General features: G+C 44.2%; 1 protein-coding gene across 7 annotated transcripts in view; it reads left to right on the top strand.

Moving 5' to 3' along the window:
• Window positions 1-20525, top strand: part of WDPCP (WD repeat containing planar cell polarity effector) — a 337650-nt gene that overhangs the window by 58097 nt on the left and 259028 nt on the right. For all 7 annotated transcript variants that reach the window (XM_077315493.1, XM_077315511.1, XM_077315482.1 and 4 more), the window contains 5 exons: window positions 13811-13893; window positions 14955-14999; window positions 15842-15892; window positions 19435-19505; window positions 19761-19820. In XM_077315493.1, coding sequence (XP_077171608.1) covers window positions 13833-13893; window positions 14955-14999; window positions 15842-15892; window positions 19435-19505; window positions 19761-19820 — 288 coding nt within the window. In that variant the 5' untranslated portion in view covers window positions 13811-13832. The remainder of the gene's footprint in view (window positions 1-13810; window positions 13894-14954; window positions 15000-15841; window positions 15893-19434; window positions 19506-19760; window positions 19821-20525) is intronic.

The raw sequence follows: 20525 nt of genomic DNA, 5'->3' as shown, positions 1-20525 counted from the left end.
AGGTTGTCACTTGGAGGAGGGCAGGATGCTGTTTCTGCTGGCTGCAGAGGAGAGGACACGCAGTAATGGGTTTAAACTTCAAGTACAACGATATAGGCTAGATATCAGGAAAAAAATTTTCACAGTCAGAGTAGTTCAGCAGTGGAATAGGCTGCCTAAGGAGGTGGTGAGCTCCCCCTCACTGGAAGTCTTCAAGCAAAGGTTGGATACACACTTTTCTTGGATGCTTTAGGATGCTTAGGGCTAATCCTGCGTTGAGCAGGGGGTTGGACTAGATGGCCTGTATGGCCCCTTCCAACTCTATGATTCTATGATTCTAGGAGAATTCCCGGAGAGACTAAAAGAGGCAGTGGTTTGCCCGCTACTTTAAACGTTTTCTCTGGATCCATGACAGCCATCCAACTATCACCCCGACTCGCACTTAGCATTTCTGGGGAAATTACTTGAAAAAGTGGTCATGGATCAATTGTCAGCATACTTGGAAGAAGTTTCGGCCCTAGACCCATCCCAGTCTGGTTTCCGGCCTGGCCATGGGATAGAGACAGTGCTAGTCGCCGTGATGGATGACCTCCATCGCCAGCTGGACCGATGGAGGTCCAGCTTATATTATTAGATTTCTCAGCAGCGTTCAACACAGTAGATCATGAGCTTTTAGCTTTCCGCCTCGCTGATGCTGGGATCAGAGGGACTGCCCTTCAGTGGCTGATCTCCTTTATCCGGAATCGCGGACTGAGGGTAGCATTAGGAGAGAGCTCATCAAGCTGTCACTAACTGGCTTGTGGAGTCCCCCAAGGCGGTGGTCCCCAACCACCGGGCCATGGCCTGGTGCCGGGCCGCAAAGGTCCTGGCACTGCGCCGCAGCTCCCTCTCCCCGCCCCCCTCCTCAGTAAGAAACTTCCCAGGCCGCAAAAGTGGCCGATTAGCTTGTGGCCTGGCAAGCTTCTTTTTGTGAGAGGGGGGGAGAGGGAAGCAGGGCTGCGCATGCGCGTTTGCGTCCGTGCATGCACGTTTGCGGTTGCACATGGCACACACGACCACGTGCGGCTGCGCACACGCGAATGCACGGCATGTGCGGCCTGGCGATCGCCCTCCCCACAGCCGCGGGTCCGCAGCCTTAAAAAGGTTGGAGACCACTGCCCCAAGGGGCAATTCTCTCACCAACTCTATTTAACATCATTATGCGCCCTCTTGCCCAACTGGTGCGGAAGTTTGGGCTGGGTTGTCACCAGTTTGCTGATTGCACCCAGCTCTTCCTTCTAATGGATGACCGCCCTGAATCTCCCCCAGAAGCACTAGTCAGCTGTCTGGAAGCCGTGATGGAGTGGCTCAAGCAGAGTCATCTGAAGCTCAACCCTTCAAAGATGGACGTATTGTGGCTGGGCAGGAAAGGTCCAAGCGAGGAAGCGCGCCTACCCAATCTGGATGGAGTGCAGTTAACAGTGGCCCACTCTGCCAGAAACTTGGGAGTGATACTTGATGCCTCCCTCTCTATGGAGGCTCAGATCACGATGGTAGCACAGCTGGCATTTTACCACCTTCGCAAAGCCAAACTACTAGTGACTTACTTGGTCCTGGAACACCTTGCCACAGTGATCCACGCCACGGTCACCTCTAGGCTGGACTTCTGTAACTCGCTCTTTGCTGGCCTGCCCTTATCCTTGACCCGGAAACTGCAGTTGGTCCAGAAGGCGGCTGCCAGGGTCCTCACAGCAACACCTCGGAGGTCCCACATCTGGCCCATCCTTAAGCAGCTGCGCTGGCTCCCGGATAAATTCCGAATCAGGGTTAAGGTTTGGTTATCACCTTTAAGGCCATATGCGGTCTGGGCCCAATATACCTGAGGGACCGCCTCTCCGCCTACACCCCTCAAAGAGCCTTGCGCTCTACTACCTCCAACCTCCTGGTGGTCCCTGGCCCCAATGACCGCTTGACCTCACCAGGGCCAGAGCTTTCTCCATTTTGGCCTCCACCTGGTGGAACGAGCTCCCAGAGGAGATCAGGGCCCTGACGGAACCCAAACAGTTCCGCAGGGCCTGCAAAAGGGAGCTCTTCCGCCAGGCATTTGGTTGAGGTTGACCCGGACCATCGCTTTTAATTGGCCCTCAGGCCCCCTCCCTATTATGACTGCCACTAATCTGCCTAACCCACTGGGTCCCAGTAAGAGTTGAGCTGAGGCTCCTTTGCAGTTCTATCATATTATTATTGCTGTTTTCATGTAGGGGTTATTGTTGTTGTAGTGTTATTGCTGTTGTCACATGTGTTACCTCATGTTATCTGTTTCCTGTTCCCGGGAAACCGCCCTGAGCCATCGGGGGAGGGCAGTATATAAATAAAAATAAATAAATAAAATAGGACATGGACAAAATGGAGAGTGACAAGGATGAACTTGGGGACCAAGCTCTATGAGGAAAGGATGAGGGACTTGGGAACATTTAGCCTGGAGAAAAGGAAATTTACTTACAGAAGTCCAGTCTTATACTTGTGTTTGGTCATCTGGGCACATTAAACAGAGCTCTTCAAAAAGTAATCTGCAATTCCATCCAGCAGGTACAAAGCAACTGCAGAACAACTTTGAACAGTTCTGCTCCGATACACTCATGACAGCAAAAAAAAAGAAAAGAAAAGAAAAAAGATACAGAGTCCTATGGTTCCTAGGTCCAGAAAGCCTGCATGGTGTATTGATGCTGGGTATGATCTCCACCAGTTTCCATTTTCTAAGGATTTCTACAGGAACATTTTTATTAAATTATTAATAATGTCTACAGCAGTTTACATAATCACTTTTCCTTAGATGTGTCTCAACACATATACAAATTGAAAACTTTGCTATAGGAGAAGATGATAGTATGTACATTCTAAACTTTTACAAAGCTGACTTGTTTGCTGCCCGACTACATCGGGACATGTTTTTAGATATTGCAAGGGAGCGGAAAGTTAAGGTTTCAGCTCTTTGGGCTGTATCAAATGGAGTATCGTGTCCAGAGCACAGGAGGTGATGGTACCGCTTTACTCTGCTCGGCCTCACTTGGAGTCCTGTGTTCAGTTTTGGGCACCACAGTTGAAAAGGGATGTAGACAAACTGGAACAAGTCCAGAGGAGGGCAACAAAGATGGTGAGGGGTTTGGAGACCAAGACGTAGGAGGAAAGGTTGGGGGAGCTTGGTCTGTTTAGCCTAGGAAGGAGACGACTGAGGGGGGATCTGATAACCATTTTCAAGTATTTAAAAGGGTGCCATATAAAGGATGGAGCACAGTTGTTCTCTCTTGCCCCGGAGGGACGGACCAGAACCAATGGGATGAAATTAATTCAAAAGAAATTCCATCTAAACATCTGGAAAAAGTTCCTGACAGTTAGAGCGGTTTCTCAGTGAAACAGGCTTTCCCAAGAGGTGATGGGTTCTCCATCTTTGGAAATTTTTAAACAGAGGCTGGAGAGCCATCTGACAGAGAGGCTGATTCTGTGAAGGCAAAGGGGTGGCAGGTTACAGTAGATGAGCAATCGGGATGTGAGTGTCCTGCATAGTGCAGGGGGTCAGACTAGATGACCCAGGTGGCCCCTTCCAACTCTATTATTCTAAGATTCTATGATTGTATGATTGGTTCAGTGGAGAACAAGGAAAATGTCTGCATAAACTACAACCAAAATTAGCTAAACTTATCAGAATACTTGTTTCTTACTGCACCTCAGAAAGGTCATTCTCGTGCCTTTTTAGAATAAAGAGGTCAAGCATGACACAGGCAAGGCTCAATCACATGGCTCTTCTTCATGGGCATGAACTGATCTCTCAGGAAATTGATCTTAATGATATAGCTAATGTGTTAATTCAAAGAACATCAGTTAGAACCAACACATTCATGGTCATTTAAGCACAGGAGGTTTTTCTATTGTAACATCTGGACAAGTGGTTAGTACTTGAAGAGGATATTCTGTATAGGGGGACTGGGACGGATAAGTAGGATATGACAGGAGAGGATGCTTCTGGAAGCAGGAGAAGGGCTAATAGGGAATTAGGAGAAAATTTGATTTTATTGTGATTTTTAAAATCTTACTAAATGATTTGTATTAATTAAAAGTTAAAGTTAGAATTCAACTATCTGAAGATTAGGTTCCTCAAAGCCTGAAAAATATTTCAGAGGTTCCTCCATGGTCAAAGGGTTGTAAAAAGCCGCCCTATGAGGCCACCACCATAAGTTGGCTGTGACTTGATGGCACTTTATAGAATCATAGAATCCTAGAGTTGGAAGGCGCCATGCAGGCCATCTAGTCCAACCCCCTGCTCGACGCAGGATCAGCCCTAAGCATCCTAAAGCAGGATGCTTAGGGCTGATCCTGCGTTTCTACCACCACGATCAGAGATACAGCTGCTTCTTCAAGTTGAGCTTTGCCTTTCAAGCAGAAGTCCTTTTCTCATTTTACAGAGGATCAGATTGGTTCCTGTCAGGCTTCTGGATGTCACTCCTTTCCTCTTCATCCCAGCCATTGTGCTCCTCCCGTCATCACTTAGGTGCTAGCACTTTACTTGTCGCAGTTCAGGCAGTAACTTTGGTTTTCAGAGAAATGTATAGCAAAATCCAGCTTTTTCTTCTGCAATCTTTACTTAGTTCACCTTAAAAAAAAAAAAGAGGAACGCTGCCAGCTGTGTAGGCAAAAATACGTTTAATTCCCAACATGCTTCAACTGCCAGTGTTCATCTAGTGGGTTTACAAAGCATTCTTTCCCTTGAGAGATTAGAATCCTGTCTTGCATATGTTTTTTCAGATTCTTGCCACATTAAGATATAGAATTGCTTATACAGATTACACAGCTGGTTGCTAAGGCCAAATGAAATGAGATTTGTTTCCCCTTTCTTCAGAGAGGGTGTCTCAGCTTACAAGGTTTCACTGCAACATAATTCCACAACTCACAGGATTCTTCCCATGTTCAAAGTTGCTGTCGTGATGTATAGAGCTCTGTCTGCATAACCTTATACACACGAATCAAGGAGAAATAGTTTTCCCTCTACCTTCTTAAGATGAGTCTTAAGTGCCATGTGTTCTGATTGGCTAACAGTCACTTGGGTTTTCATGAAGCCAAAATCACAGACATTTGTTCCAAGCCTGGGAGGAGGGGTCTTTGGGTGCCTATTGCCACAACATATCATGCATAAACTTTCGTTTATGACAGTGGTCCCCAACCTTTCTGAGGCTGGGGACCGGCAGGGCATCGTGCCACGCCCGTGCGGGCCATGCCCGCGCAATGCGCGGCCCCACCCTGATTCCCTCTCCCTGCCCTCCCGCAGTAAGAAGCTTCCCGGGCCGCAAGCTTGCAGCCTGGGAAGTTTTTTACTGCAGGGGGGGGCGGGGAGAGGGAGACGCGGCCCGCCGCCATGGCCTTCGCGGCCCGGCACCGGGCCGTGGCCCGCAGGTTGGGGACCACTGGTTTATGACACAGTACATGTATTGTCATTTAAAGCATCATAAAGATTATTTTGTTGCACTTCAAGCAAGTTATTTATTTGTCTTGTAACCAGGATGAAGCCTATGTATTAAATTACTTGACATTGTCAAATCCTGCTATTAATTTTTCCCTATAATAAACTATACTACCGAATATATGTATTTCATTTGACAGTCCTTCCACTTTAGCATTGCAAAAATATTTAATGCATAATTTTTGCAATTGAAGTTTGAGTCCAGTGCCACCTTTAAGACCAACAAAGTATAACTCTGTGTATAAACTTTCATGTGAATGCCCACTTCTTCTGATAGTAAGCCTCTTTTGAATCATTAACATCTCTGTCCTGGTACACCTACACTGGATCAAATTTGAATCTATGTGGAAGCCGCCTTGAGGCCAAGTGGGAAAGGTGGACTATATTTGCCGTTCCATAGAGGCTAGATAGGAGCTTGAAGGAGGATTGAAATATAAAATGTATAACTGCAACATAATATGTGGTGCGTATTTTTCAATAGTCCCATACATTGCTATTGAACAGTATTATGTTAATGTTATTGTTGTTATCCCCTCGTTATTATTACAAATGGATTTATCTGTATCATTTCTTGTTTTATGTAACCCACCCTTAGCCGTCGGGGAGGGTGGTATTTAAATACAATAATACAATAAAAATATAAAATCTCAATATAGTATACATTTTTTTCAATCATGATATATACATCTTGCAGTACAAAAGAGATGTGGTCGATCTACCATATATGTTCATCTATCGTGCATGTCTCCTGTAACAATATAATATGACTTTTTGTGCAGGTAGTGTGCTATTCAAACGTCCATCCTGGTTTCTGACCAAACCGTTCAGTGGCTCTTGAAAGACTATTGCAATTGGAAAATATTTAACTGCAATATTATATATGTTGCATCCACCCCCATAGTAATATACACATTGTATACTTTGGCCATTGCTCATTCTATGCAAATAGAACTGTCCCATTACAACCGTGTTCTTTTTTTCCTGTTAATATATACATATAAGAGCCTCTTGTGGCGCAGAGTGGTAAGGCAGCCGTCTGAAAGCTTTGCCCATGAGGCTAGGAGTTTGATCCCAGCAGCCGGCTCAAGGTTGACTCAGCCTTCCATCCTTCTGAGGTCGGTAAAATGAGTACCCAGCTCGCTGGGGAGTAAACGGTAATGACTGGGGAAGGCACTGGCAAACCACCCCGTATTGAGTCTGCCATGAAAATGCTGGAGGGCGTCACCCCAAGGGTCAGACATGACTCGGTGCTTGCACAGGGGATACCTTTACCTTTACCTTTACCTTTACCTTTACCTTTACCTTTACCTATATACATATAAATTGTAGCTGATACATGGAACAGTCTTGTGGCACCTTAAATACAATTGTGTTCTAAAGCAGTGGTCCCCAACCTTTATGAGGCTGGGGACCGGCAGAGCATCGGGCCGCACCCGCGGGGACCGCGGCCGCACGGGCCACGCCCACGCGACGGGCCGCGCCCGCGGGGCCGCGCCCGCGAGCCACGCCCGCGGATCGGGCCGCGCCCGCGGGCCGCACCCAGGGATCGGGCCGCGCCCGCGGACCGGGCCGCACCCGCGGGCCGCGCCCGCGGGCCGCGCCCGCGGATCGGGCCGCACCCGCGAGCCACGCCCGCGGACCGGGCCGCGCCCGCGGGCGCAGCCCGCATGGGCGCGGCCCGGCCCTGATTCTCTCTCCCCGCCCTCTCGCAGTAAGAAGCTTCCCGGGCCGCAAGCTTGCGGCCTGGGAAGTTTTTTACTGCGGGGGGGGGGCGGGGAGAGGGAGCCGCGGCCCGGCGCCATGGCCTTTGCGGCCCGGCACCTGGCCGCGGCCCGCAGGTTGGGGACCACTGTTCTAAAGTGCATTAGGGCAGTGGTTGAGAGGAGTAGATTACCCCCCCCCCTAGTAAAATTGTCAAATGTTGGCCGGTCCCTGATGATAAAAAGGTTGGGGACCACTGATATAGAGGATGGAGCAGAGTTGTTCTGTCTTGCCCCAGAAGGACAGACCGCAACCAATGGGATGAAATTAATTCAAAAGAAATTCTGTCTAAACATCCGAAAGAAGTTCCTGACAATAAGAGGGGTTTCTCAGTGGGACAGGCATCCTCGGGAGGTGGTGGGTTCTCCATCTTTGGAAATTTTTAAACAGAGGCTGGATCTGAGAGGCTGATTCTGTGAAGATTCAAGGGGGTGTATGAGTGATAGGGTTGTGAGTGATAGGGTTGTGAGTGTCCTGCGTAGTTCTAAATGACCCAGGAGGTCCCTTCAAACTATAATTCTATGAGGAAGTGTGTCTGCCCATGTGTCTGGATGGTGTACAGATCTCATTCCGCTAGGCAGGATCCTGGATGCTTCCCCCTCAATGGAAGCTCAGGCCACAAAGGTAGTACAGCGGACATTCTACCACCTTCACCAAACCAAACAACTAGCACCCTGCTTGGCTCCAGAACACCTAGTCACAGTGATCCATGCAACAATCTAGATTGTAGTTGTACACAGACCTGCCTTTAACCTTGATCCAGAAACTACAGCTAGTCCAAAACTCAGCTGCTAGGATCCTCACAGTAACACCGTAGAGGTCCCACATCCGCCCCACCCTTCATCAACTGCAATGGTTACCACTAGAATTCTGGATTAGACTAAAGGTTTTGGTAATTAACTTCAAGGCCATATGCGGTCAAATGCCCTCAAAGAGCCTTACACTCTGACACCACCAACCAGCTAATGATCCCTGGCCTCAAAAAACCTGCTTGGCCTCAACCATGGCCAGAGCCTTCTCTATCCTGGCCCCCAACTGATGAAATGAGCTCCCAGAGGAGATCAGGGCCCTGACGGAATTAAAACAGTTCCACAGGGCCTCCAAAAGGGGGCTCTTCCACCAGGCTGAGGCAGATGAGAATCTACACCACTGGGCCACTGAACCTCCCCTCCCTCAGGAATACGTATTCCTGAACCGAACTCCCTGTGCAAGCACCGAGTCATGTCTGACCCTTGGGGTGACGCCCTCTAGCGTTTTCATGGCAGACTCAATACGGGGTGGTTTGCCAGTGCCTTCCCCAGTCATGACCGTTTACCCCCCAGCAAGCTGGGTACTCATTTTACCGACCTCGGAAGGATGGAAGGCTGAGTCAACCTTGAGCCGGCTGCTGGGATTGAACTCCCAGCCTTATGGGCAAAGCTTCCAGACGGCTGCCTTACCACTCTGCGCCACAAGAGGCTCTTACAACTGAACCGAACTATGGACCGGTTAATAGTTATTTTGATAATCTGTTACTTGCTATTGTTTTTGTTACCAGTATTTTGTTACCGGTATTATATTTTACCTGATGTAGAAACAAGTTCAATGTATTGTTTACATTCCATGTGAACTGCCCTGAGCCTCATTGGAGGGCTGTATACAAATGTAATAAAATAAAATAAATAAATACCTCCAAATCTCTCTTCTCTGCTTATTGAAGGAGAGGAGGTTGAGTCACCTATTGTCTCTGGCCATACCTATTAGCATTTTGATGATGGTGAGCAATTGATGGACTTCACCCTCAGTCCGGAGGGGTAAAACCTGGGGCCATTCCACACAGCGCTAATGTTGCTGATGTCTAACTGTTGTGTAATGCTATTTTTTTTAATTATGAACAATGTTGTACACAATCCGAAGCACTCCTGCAACACTCCTGCAAAATGCGCTTCGATGTAACACTTTTTGGGGAATCATAAAAAGTGGATTCCCTCTAAAAAACTGCTTCACTCCTGAGAACAACCTGCCACACATCCAAAAAAGACATGTGCTTTCTCAATATAGCGGTAGAAAGAATGTTGCTCCCTAGCTCTCACCCCTGAGCTTCCAGAGATGCGATCGCCATTTCCCCCCCCCCCTTAAACCGGCGAAAGCAACGAATAAGCGAGGCTTCTCCGGCTGAAGTCCCTCCACAAGCAATTCGGAAGTGCTTAACAGTAAAACAAAGCTCTCTTCGGCAATTGTCTTTAAACTTTCCGAGCACAATACAGCCCCCAGTTCCACACTGCCTGTAATTTCGGCCAGATATTGCGCCCATCGGGGGAGGGGGGGATTTTTTTTTTACTTGAAGAGTGTGTAAACGATTAAGCGCCAGCTCCTACAACAGCGAAAAAGGTCTTTCTGAAACATTGAATGAACAAATATTCGCTGCTACTGGTGTTTTCAGGTTTTTAAAAAGCAGTTTTTAAAAGGAAAGGGGCTTTTCGGGAGCACAAACACAATAGTTATTGGCTGTTCTGTTTGATTGATGGCCAGGGGTGGGAAGAAGTGCAGAGAAAATATCGTCTCCTTTGTTGCAATTCCAGTGAAACCAGAAACTTGTGGGTATTGAAAACAGTGCTAGTGGGAAAGCCGTTTTCCCGCTAGAAACGGCTGTGTGCATTATCAAGACCTGTCGCTATTAATTGTAGTGCTTTAAAATAGCGCTTACATTTAGCTGCATTGGCGGTTGTGCAGAATGGCCCCTGTTACAATGTTTCTTCAATCTCCACAGCAAAATTGCATTTCTCACACATGCCATGGTATGCCAGTTTGGTGTAGTGGTTAGGAATGCTGAGTTCTAATCGGCCATGCTGGGTTCCACATGCAGCCAGCTGGGGACCTTGGGCTCACCATAGCACTGATAAAGCTGTTCTGACGGAGCAGGAATATCAGAGCTCTCTCAGCCTCACCCACCTCACAGGGTGTCTGTTGTGGGGAGAGGAAAGGGAAGGTGAATGTAAGCCGCTTTGAGCCTCCTTCGGGTAGAGAAAAGTGGCATATAAGAACCAATTCTTCTTCTTCTTCTATTACAACCACATTAAGTCCCTGTTAAAGCGCACTCCACATTTGAATGGAATGTAAACCATTTTACTTTTATGCTTGTTGAATGAGAGTTCACAAATTTAGCCTGGAGCACTTTTGCATGAGGCTAGTCAGTGCTGCTTGTGGCTAGTCCAGGCAGGTCTTGACCATTTTTCTTTGACTAAGAGCTGGCCTCAAATTTGAGACATTTCTCAGCCTTTGGGATTTGATATTTTAATGCTAATATCTTAATTACTTGCAGTTTCCCATTATTTTAATACAGGTTATGACAAAGCTGTTGTATATAAATACATTTGAGAATCAGCCTGGTTCACAGCAAAAGCCAAACCACTTACCTGAAGCTAACTTTCCACTTTCTCATTTCATGGTTGCTTTAATAAGTTGTTTAAATGAACTTTGGAGTTAATACAGAAAGTTACTGATTAAAGATTAATTGATCTGTTACTGCAAAATAGCCTAAAGTTAACATAAGCAAACAATTTAAGAACTTCATGCACTTGTATTTTAATAACAAAACCAAATCAGAGTGCAGTGGCACCTTTAAGACCAACATAGATTTATTCAAGGCGTGAGCTTTCAAGTGTAAGCACTCGAAAGCTCCCACCTTGAATAAATCTTTGTTGATCATAAAAGTGCCACTGGACTCTGATTTTGTTTTGTGCTGCTTCAGACCAACACGGCGACCCACTTGAATTTGTATTTTTATGTCACACAACAAGGCATATTCTGTCATGAAATGATCAATAAGCTTTGTGCTTCCACTGGGAGTTGCTGAGAGACACTACAATAAAATCCTGTCTGAAAATGCTAGAGGTCTCAATGAAATTCCTAAGTGAAGCCGTGTATTACGGTATTCTAAGAGCGTGGATTGCAGAAGTGCCCTGTCATTTTTTTCTTTGTAGCAGGAGATAAATGGGTGCCTGTACACTTCAAGTCTTATTTGCACGTCACATTTTCTGCACAGAGAATGCCTCCTGCAAGTAATTCCTCTGCCTATAAGGAAAGAATGGGTCCCACAAACCACATGATAATAAAGTCCATAGTTACTTGCTTGAGTATCATTAATATTTGATGGATAGTTCTTGTTGGATTAGAGAGGGAGAGAACATACAAGTAAATCACAAACCCAGAAAAGTACAATGGCTGCATGTCTTTAAACAAAATCACTTCTTATGATATAGTTGCTAATGTATTATGCATTTGCATTATGTATTTGCAGTCAGGTACCTTTTCCCTGCACTGTTAAGATCAGGGGATATATAATACCAGTCATGTTTGGCTGTACATTTGTAGTACTGAATTGTCACATTTGCTTGGATGTTTTTAATTGTAGTAACTTGAATCTATGGGTGGCTTGTTTGTCTGTCCTACAACTTACATGCTTGATAATAAGCCTTTTTAGGCTTATTATATCTAGCCATGGGAAGTGACTGGCTGGAACAGGAAGATAGTTAAATCTGGTGACCATGAGGTCATTCCATGGCTCTCAAGGATTATTCTAATAGCTAGCTACGAATCTCCCCCTTTTGGGTGACTGCAGTTCACTCCAGGCTCTCCTGATGAAACTGATTTTCTAATGCTGTCTCAATCACGTTTCAGGTCTCAGTTTGACACAGAAACCACCTTGCTTGCTCTGATAAATATGTGCCAGGAGAGACAGTGATATACTATATTGATTCTCCTGACCATCCGCCGTGATATCTTTCTGTACTGTCTTGGGATTGGGAGCCACCATGCTCCAGCAGGTCTCCGGCTGTTTTGATGACAAGCTCCAGAAGGTGGTGCGAGGAAACTCTTATTTCTGGCAGTTGTGCTACAAGGTTCTTCAGGGCTCCGTTTTCTCTCCTGTGTTTTTAACATGTATGTGAAATCACTGCCTGAGGTCATCAGGGCCGATTCTGCACTTACTTTGTTTATTCCGTGGTGGATCCTGCTGAATTCAGATCAATTTAAACTCGTGTCTTCCTCTATCCCCCCCTTCTCCATTGAAACAGAAAAGTGTTCTGCACGTGATTGGGGAAGCTCAGAAGGGGGGGAGCCAAGTGCAGCAGGAGCCTGTTTCTTTACTTGAAGGGGCGGGAGAGGATTGGAGACAGCAGAGGAAGGGGAATAAATCCAAGAAGTAAATGTCTGCCAAGAGAAGTTAGGGCTTCTGGAGCTTCTGTCGAGAGTAGTTAGGGCTTTCCCTTTAAGGGAAGCCTTGTAACATGGGAATGAGGAAGCTTTTGAACTGGCGCCCTGGCCAATCAGGGCTTGTCTACAGCACTGGAGGCTCGAGACAGCAAGTTAGTTTGGGACAAGCAGAGAGCTGCACCTTTACTCATGCCGATTTTCAAATATCAAGGGTTTTATCCACTCTAGGATATCACGGGGAAAAGGTAGGGTCACTCCGGATCAATCCTGCTTGTTGCAGAGGGAAAATTTAAATCGGTCAAAATCAAAATGGAAATCGCATTCAGTGTAGACAGCAGGGATTGAATCGACCAGGGATTGGAATAAAAGCTCTGTGCAGATTCAGCCCTGGATATTTAGAGGAAGGTGCCACATTAACACTGATAATACTCAACTCCACTGATTTTTTAAAATCTGAATGTTATGAGACAGACTCCTAGACTAGTTAATGGGTTGTTTAGAATAATAAATAAACTGAATTTCAACCCAGAGAAAACAAAGGTGCTTGAAGTTGGGGGGGGGGGGGAGAGGCCTTAATGGGTATGGTGGTTTGGACATGGCGGCACTGCTAAGGGAGCAGGTCTGTAGCTTGGGGTTGCTTGGATTGCATCTGATTGTTCAAGTGTCATATGATAGCCAGGACTTGAAATGTCTTCTGCCAGGTTTGGTGAGCAAGCTGTGTCATTTCCTCCCCCTTCATAGTAGAGAAGGAAAGCCATCATTCACACACACAGACGCACAAAGAGAGAAATCCTGGCGAACCCTTAACCCTTAAAGAAACCCTCTAAAATGTGTGTTTGTGTGTGATTTTCTGTGTTATTTACTTCTGCTATATCTTTGTCAGCCAACCGGTAGGTTGAAGGGGAAAGCTCTCCCCTGTCACACATGCCCCTTCCAAAGGAATGCACGTGTGTGGCCACAGACCCCCCTTGCTCTCAGTGCAACCCCGACAGAAATACCTTCCTTGCCTCAGTTAGTTGCTGCTAAAGGCTTCCTTCACAGCAAGCCTGAAGGGGACCCCTGTGTGCACCAGTCCTGAGCAAGAGCCGCAATTGGCCCTGATTGGGGGATATTCCAACAACAGGGAAAAGGCAGTCTGGTTTTGTCAGCAGTTGCTGGGTAGATCCCTCGGACTGCGGGGCATGCTGGTTAACTGGTGAGCCATCCTTTATCACAATTCCCTTTTATGTGGGATGATGATGACGATGACAATAATCGCTTAACTAGTGGGTGCGATCTCCATTTTTGTCTTTAAACCAGTAGGAAACTTGATACTGCATATTGTCCTGTTTTACAGATGAATGGCCTTTAAATAGCTTAATTTCCCCTTTATTGTCTTCCTTGTAGAATTAACTGTAGATTGGATCAGATGTCTGTCTTTCTTTCTGAAATTCATCTGTGGTCTTTGAAGAGCACCTTACATGTTGAAGGTAAAGACGTTATGGATGACTTTCCATGTTTTAAAAACAAATTTGAATATTGACATAATTTGGTTAAAATGAGCATGTATTGAACTTTTTAAAGGGAAACAAAATTATATGAGAGCTTCTTCCTACCTTCTGTCACTTTCTGTTTCTAAACTACCTACCTCTGGCTTGCACTGGTTTCAGGATGGTGTAACTTTCAGGTGGAGAGAAAAAAACATTCTTTCCCAAAGATCTGTCCCTTGGCATACCTGCCTCTGCAAAGCCCGGAACTGTAACATGAGAGTATGAGAACAAATGTGTGCAAATTGCAGAGATACCAGGCAAACCTGTGCCATAATATTTCTTCATAGCTTATCACAGCTATGTATTGCTGGCCTTTTATTCTTATTTTGCGGTTGTAGCAAGTTCAAGTGCCAGAACGCAGGGCTTTTATGCTTGCCAGGTTTAACATCCTCCCATCAGCAGTTATGACAGGGAGATTTCCAAAGATCCCTTACATACAGAGACACTGCCCATGGAAACAAGGTTTTATAGAAACCATACAGCATGTTTTTTTACACTGCCCCATATACGATGCTATTTGGGCTAAAGCCCTAGATTTACTCTTCGTTAAATGTATTGGCTACTCTGATAAGTACAAGGTACAGTTCCTTCTCTCCAAACAGGATCCAGATAAAGTGGCTAAATTCTTACAAATGGCAATTAAGCTGCGTGAACTTAAGGACTAATTAATTGTATTCTGATCTGTCCTATTTTTTTATGCCAATAAAGGTGGTTGTTGTGAAGAAGAAAAAGGTCAAGTGCCCCATCTTTCACTACACATGTATAAATTGCCAACTGGCTTTTTGCCCAACAACTCTTTGCAGATGGCTCAACTGAAGAAAGTTTCTTAGCTTTTAATTCTATATAAACCTCACACCCTGAAGTTAATTGCTAGTGTTTATATGATTGTATACAGTAATTCTTAAATCTGTGCATGAAATATTTTCCAACCACCTAGCAAAGTGTGTTAGATTTCAATTGTCAGAGTCATAATGCAGTATTTTGTTTCCCAAATGATATAGACCAAGACATTGGGGTCTACCATTATTATGACACGAAGGAACCTGGTAAGTACAAATGTTTATGAGAACAGAGAATATATACTGTTGAATTGTTCACCTTCAGAAACTTTTTTTAGATGCCAAAACTGTTTAAAAACAACTCCTGAACTTTTCCAAGAAGAAAGTTTAGTAATGCCTTAATTGTATTGTGCTGAGTGACCTTAGTTTCTCTGCACTTAACTATGGTTAAATCATTAATTCAAATTATTTTTATGCACTGGGCTAACAAACATTTCTTCCAGAGTTTTAACTTCCTCGTATAAGAGTGCAGGATTGAAATGTAATGTGACATTTCAGGCTGACATAGTGTATGCCAGTGATTTTTCATTTATTGTGGTTCCAGCAGAGGGCATTGTAAATTCATGGGAGTGCACAGGTGTCGTTCTCCTGGATTCTCCTTACCTATTTGAAATAGGCATTTTGGAGTGAATGATCAATTTTCTATTATCTGATTAATCCTTTTAATCCTGGAAGATTCAGGATGGGCCAAAAGGTCTTTTCATCTAGAATTACTTCCTGTTTTAGGCCGGGTTAAAGTGGTGGCCTGTGAGGGCAGCCTGTGCTGTTCCCTTGAGGATTTAATATGCTGCCTCTGCAATTCTGTTGACAGACTGACTCAGCTTCTGGTCTAGATTTAGTTGCAGTTCACTTTGCTGACTGATTAGACTCAGACTTCTATAAAGTTGGCCCACCTGTTTGGACTGCTTAAGGTTTTCTTTTTGCTGCAAAGTTCAGGCATCTGTCCCTGCAGGGACGACTTCAGAACTTCTTCCTTCCATACTTTTATATTTACTGAGCTTTTTTGAGATGTTTAACCCCTTGCTTAACTTCCCCCTTCTTCTTTTCAGAATCACAGATAAACCCGGGCTACTTACATGAGAAACGACAGTTAGCACTATGTAAGGATTGTTTTCAGTTTCATATCTTAGACATAGGCTATACATGTCATGTACAGCTGTTTCTCTAGTTTCTTCTCCCCTTCCATCCCTGACTTTAAACATTTTGTTTACCCCTAAACAAGTATTTGGGCTCTGGTCTTGAATGGAGGCAAAGGTAGGAGAAGGGCTGCTTAAGTGGCCATGTTCTCAGCATTTCTTCCCTCAAGCTAATTTTGGCCCAAGGAGGGGGAAATGTACTGGTATCTGTTACTTTAGAGGGGTTTTATTGTTAAAAAATTGTACCCGACCACAAGCCGGTCCCGGGAGTGGAGGGAAATACATTTTGATGATGATGATGATGAAACTTTTCTCCCATGGAGTCAACGAATGCCATTCTACCTAGAATTACGTTGTTCTAAACCCATTGACTCTGACTTGGGTAGCCCTGGCTAGCCTGATGTCATCAGATCTTGGAAACTATCCATGGATGGGCCTGGTTAGTACTTGGTTGGGAGACCACCAAGGAATTCCAGGGTTGCTACACAGAGGCAGGCAATGGCAGACCAGCTCTTAGTTTAATTTTAGTTTAGTTTATTTGATTTTTAGCCTGCCACTCCCACAAGGCTCATGGCATGTTACAAGTAAAACCTCCAGAAAAAATTCCCCTAAAATAGCGATCCCCAACCTGTGGGCCACAGACCACATGTGGCCCTTCGACTAATTGGAGGTGGGCCCCGAAGGATGCCATGTTTTAAAATTTCCATGAAAATAAAATGTTCCTTATGTTCATTGTTGTGCCGTGTCTGTATCTTATTTTGAAGGGATGTTTAAACATTACCATAGCGATCAGAGAGCGTTAGGGCAGTGGTTGAGAGTAGAGGAGTACACTACCCCCCCTCACCGGGCCTCAGTAAAAGGCGTTGAGTGGTCCCCGTTGAGTGGTTCCCGGCGTTGAGTGGTCCCCGGTGATAAAAAGGTTGGGGACCACTGCCCTAAAATATACAATCAAAATCTCCTATACAATCCAAGATATAATATATATAATATATAATGTAATACGGCGGCTTAAAAACAAGCAACCCCCCCCCCCTTAAAATAGCACCTCTGGGGGGTGAACATGGGAGAAAGAACTCCAGTCGCCAGTAGAATGGTCCAGGAGGGAGGTCCAGATCTCCCTTAGCGCATTGGCCTCAACCATAGACCTGGTGGAAGATCTCCGTCTTGCAGGCCCTGCTGAAGCCCGAGAGCTTGTTCCACCAGGTAGAGGCCAGGACCGAAAAGGCCCTGGCCCTGGTCAAGGCCAAGCGCACTTCCTTGGGGCCGGATATGACGAATACATTTGCTCCCGCAGAGCATAGAGCTCTGCGGGGGGGGGGGGGGGGGCATAAGGTGAAAGGCAATTCTTAAGGTATGTGGGACCCAGACTGCAAACCTTGAATTGGATCCGGGAAGCAACTAGAAGCCAATGCAGCTGTCTCAGCACCGGCTGGATGTGGGCCCTCCAAGGTGTTCCAGTGAGGATCCTAGCAGCCGCATTATGCACCAGCTGCAACTTCCGGATTAAGCCTAAGGGCAGACCGGCATAGAGAGAGTTACAGAAGTCTATTCTGGAAATGACTGTTGCATGGATCACTGTGGCCAAGTGTTCAGGGGACAGGTAGGGCGCTAGTAGCTGGGCCTGGCGAAGATGGAAAAAAGTCCGGCCCGCTACTTTTTTGACCTGAGCCTCCAGTGTTAATGAGGCATCAAAGGTCACACCCAAATTCCTGGCCTGGGACGCGATGGCCAGTTGTGTCCCTGCCAGGGTGGGAAGGCACGCTTCCTGAGCTGCCTCCCTACCACCCAGCCAGAGGACCTCCATCTTGAGGGGTTGAGTTTCAGGTGACTCTGAACATCTCTCACTTTCAAAATCATATGGGATTGCTATAAACTGATTGCAACTTGAGGACTAAATTATAATAGTAAAAATAAACCCATTGGTTTCTGTGGAATAAGAAGGGTGTACATCAGCTTCAGATGGCACTGTACAGCATCTTGAGTACAGGTGGTGTTTGAGTGGAGAAACGGACAGAAGTGGAACCTCCCAGTTAACTATCCCTATTCCTTGCTGGCCATCCTCAGTTCGAGACTGTAGGTAGCTTTTGTCCCTGCTCTTGGCTTTAAGGAATTAACTGCTGTGGAAGGATGGATGGAACCTAGTTTGGGCTTTTAATACTGAAAAGGGTTATAATTTATCTCTCTGCACTATGTCATTGCTGCAGAGACAGCATTTAGTTCAAAAGTAGCATGCCCATTCTTTTAAAAGTTATTTAAAAAGTGAGCCCTTTGTCTTTTTATGTTAACTTAAATCCATAGGATGCCTATTTGTTTTCTCTGTTTGAAGATAAAAAGTATAACTTGCTTTTGTCTTTCCTGCTTCGATGTTACTCTTAAATCCTGAATTGCTTGTATTATCCTCTAACATCAGAGCATTATTGAAATGACCAAGTCTACATGTCCCCTAAGCTGGGACTAACACAGTCATAATACATTGTCAGGCATTCATTATAACAGTGGTTCTGAATAACAACATCATGGTACTTTTTATGCTGTCTATCTAGACATTTTTTATTTTCTGTGACTATAAAAAAGGAATAGGAACCAATTATGATTTTCATCCCCTAATGCCATTAAGATCAATTGTGTCCTTTAAAGATATCTGTAAGATGCTTAATTTCATGGGAATGTATATACTTGAGGGGTAAATGTGACCTATAACCAGAATATGTGGGTTTGTCATAAACCAACATTTAACATGTACAATTTTGATTTGCTTGTAGTGTGGGCAGAGACAAGTAAAGTTAAGCACTTTTGAGTTCTAATTAAATTTGTGGACAGGACACTTGCATTTATTGAGGGTGACTGAAATGCTTTGATTTTATTTAGATGCAAAAAATTGCCGTATATTATGCACACAGAATCTCGTGTTCTCATCCTGCATATAATTGTGGTGAATCCGTCAATTGTTAAATAAATCTAAACTTCTATTTAGGTTTTGGTTTTCACCAAACTCATCAATGGGAAGTTTCCATATCATTTTACTCCATTATTTAAAAACAAATATAAAAAATGAAAGCAAGAATCACACTTGGAATTCAGATGTCACAACAAATCGCCATTTGGGATAAACTTGTTGATCATGTGATCCTAAAAATAGTTTAGTTCGATTGTTTTAAAGGAGTAGGTCCTACTGAATTATGGTTGATAGAACGTCTGCTGGGAACTGTTAAAATGCATATACCTTCTGATTAAAAGGTACCAGTTCCACCAGGAATAATATTGTTTAAGATAGTTTGGTCTACAGCAGTTGTCAAATAATTCTGCACAATAAGGACAAATTTATTCAGAGGGGGATAAGGTTTCTAATGTCCAAAAACAGAAATTTAAGGGCAGTGTATCTCTTTATACACTTTTTTTCAATGCTACAAATTTCTTTTTATATTAAAATTTACTAATAAAACATAGTGAAATCTGGTGTTGGCTATTAAGTAACTGTCTGTTATATCTTATTTTTCAATTGCCAGCTCGAGATTATCCGTGGGTGCTTAAGAATAAACGTCCGGAAAAGCTGTATAATGTGCTGAAGGAACTAGAGGTACTTTTTCAGAAAGTTTCAAAGATCGTAACAATTAATCCAAGTTTTCAAACCTCTTTCAGCAACTTTAATTTTCATAAAAGATTGTTCCTCCTTGAGATAAAACGTGCTTTTGTCTGATGAGGCTGTCCAAAACAATTCAATCTTTGTTAAGATTGGCAGGGCAGTCTCTCCTCCTTGAAAATTAGAAGCATTTTTAACGGCAAGCGAAGTGTACCCACCAACAAGATATCGCTGTTTTCTGTTGTCTTCCAGGAACTGTTGCAAAGCAAGCAGTGTGTGAAAAGCCAATGGAAGAATAAATACGTCTGTCAGGTAAAATGTTTTGCCATGCTCTTGTGAAGTTCACGCAACAGAGTTGAAGTATTAAGCAGTTGACAGAATGGGTCAAAGTTAGCTAGTAGAGCAATGCAAAAAAAAAAAAATCCTGCAACTGAAATTTTAATGTGTGTGTTTGTTTCAAATAAAAACTGTAAATAATTTAACTAAATGTTGAAAATGGCTGCATTCAGTGTACTCAATGAGGAAGCAATAGCACACAGAAACTTGTGCTCGCATCTAAACTGACGTGGTAAGAATATGCTCTCAAAAATTTCAGGGAATCACACAAGACATTTGCTAGCTTTTATTTTATTTTATTTTATTTTATTTTATTTTATTTTATTTTATTTTATTTTATTTTATTTTATTTTATTTTATTTTATTTTATTTTATTTTATTTTATTTTATTTTATTTTATTTTATTTTATTTTATTTTATTTTATTTTATTTTATTTTATTTTATTTTATACTTTCTGTGGAGCTTACTGGTCAGTGAAGGTATCAGTAGTGAGCGAGTGAATCTGTAGAGCTTAGGTCAGGGGTAGTCAAACTGCGGCCTTCCAGATGTCCATGGACTACAATTCCCATGAGCCGATGCCAGCCTCATCTGGAGGGCCGCAGTTTAACTACCCCTGGTTAGAGACAGGAATTGTAAAAGAATCTTCTAGCTAGCTGAGCTGCCAAATGAATCACTCAGAG

This window comes from Paroedura picta, chromosome 1 (assembly GCF_049243985.1).
Source record: "Paroedura picta isolate Pp20150507F chromosome 1, Ppicta_v3.0, whole genome shotgun sequence".
NCBI lineage: Eukaryota > Metazoa > Chordata > Lepidosauria > Squamata > Gekkonidae > Paroedura > Paroedura picta.
This window is presented reverse-complemented; position numbering and strand designations above follow the sequence as displayed.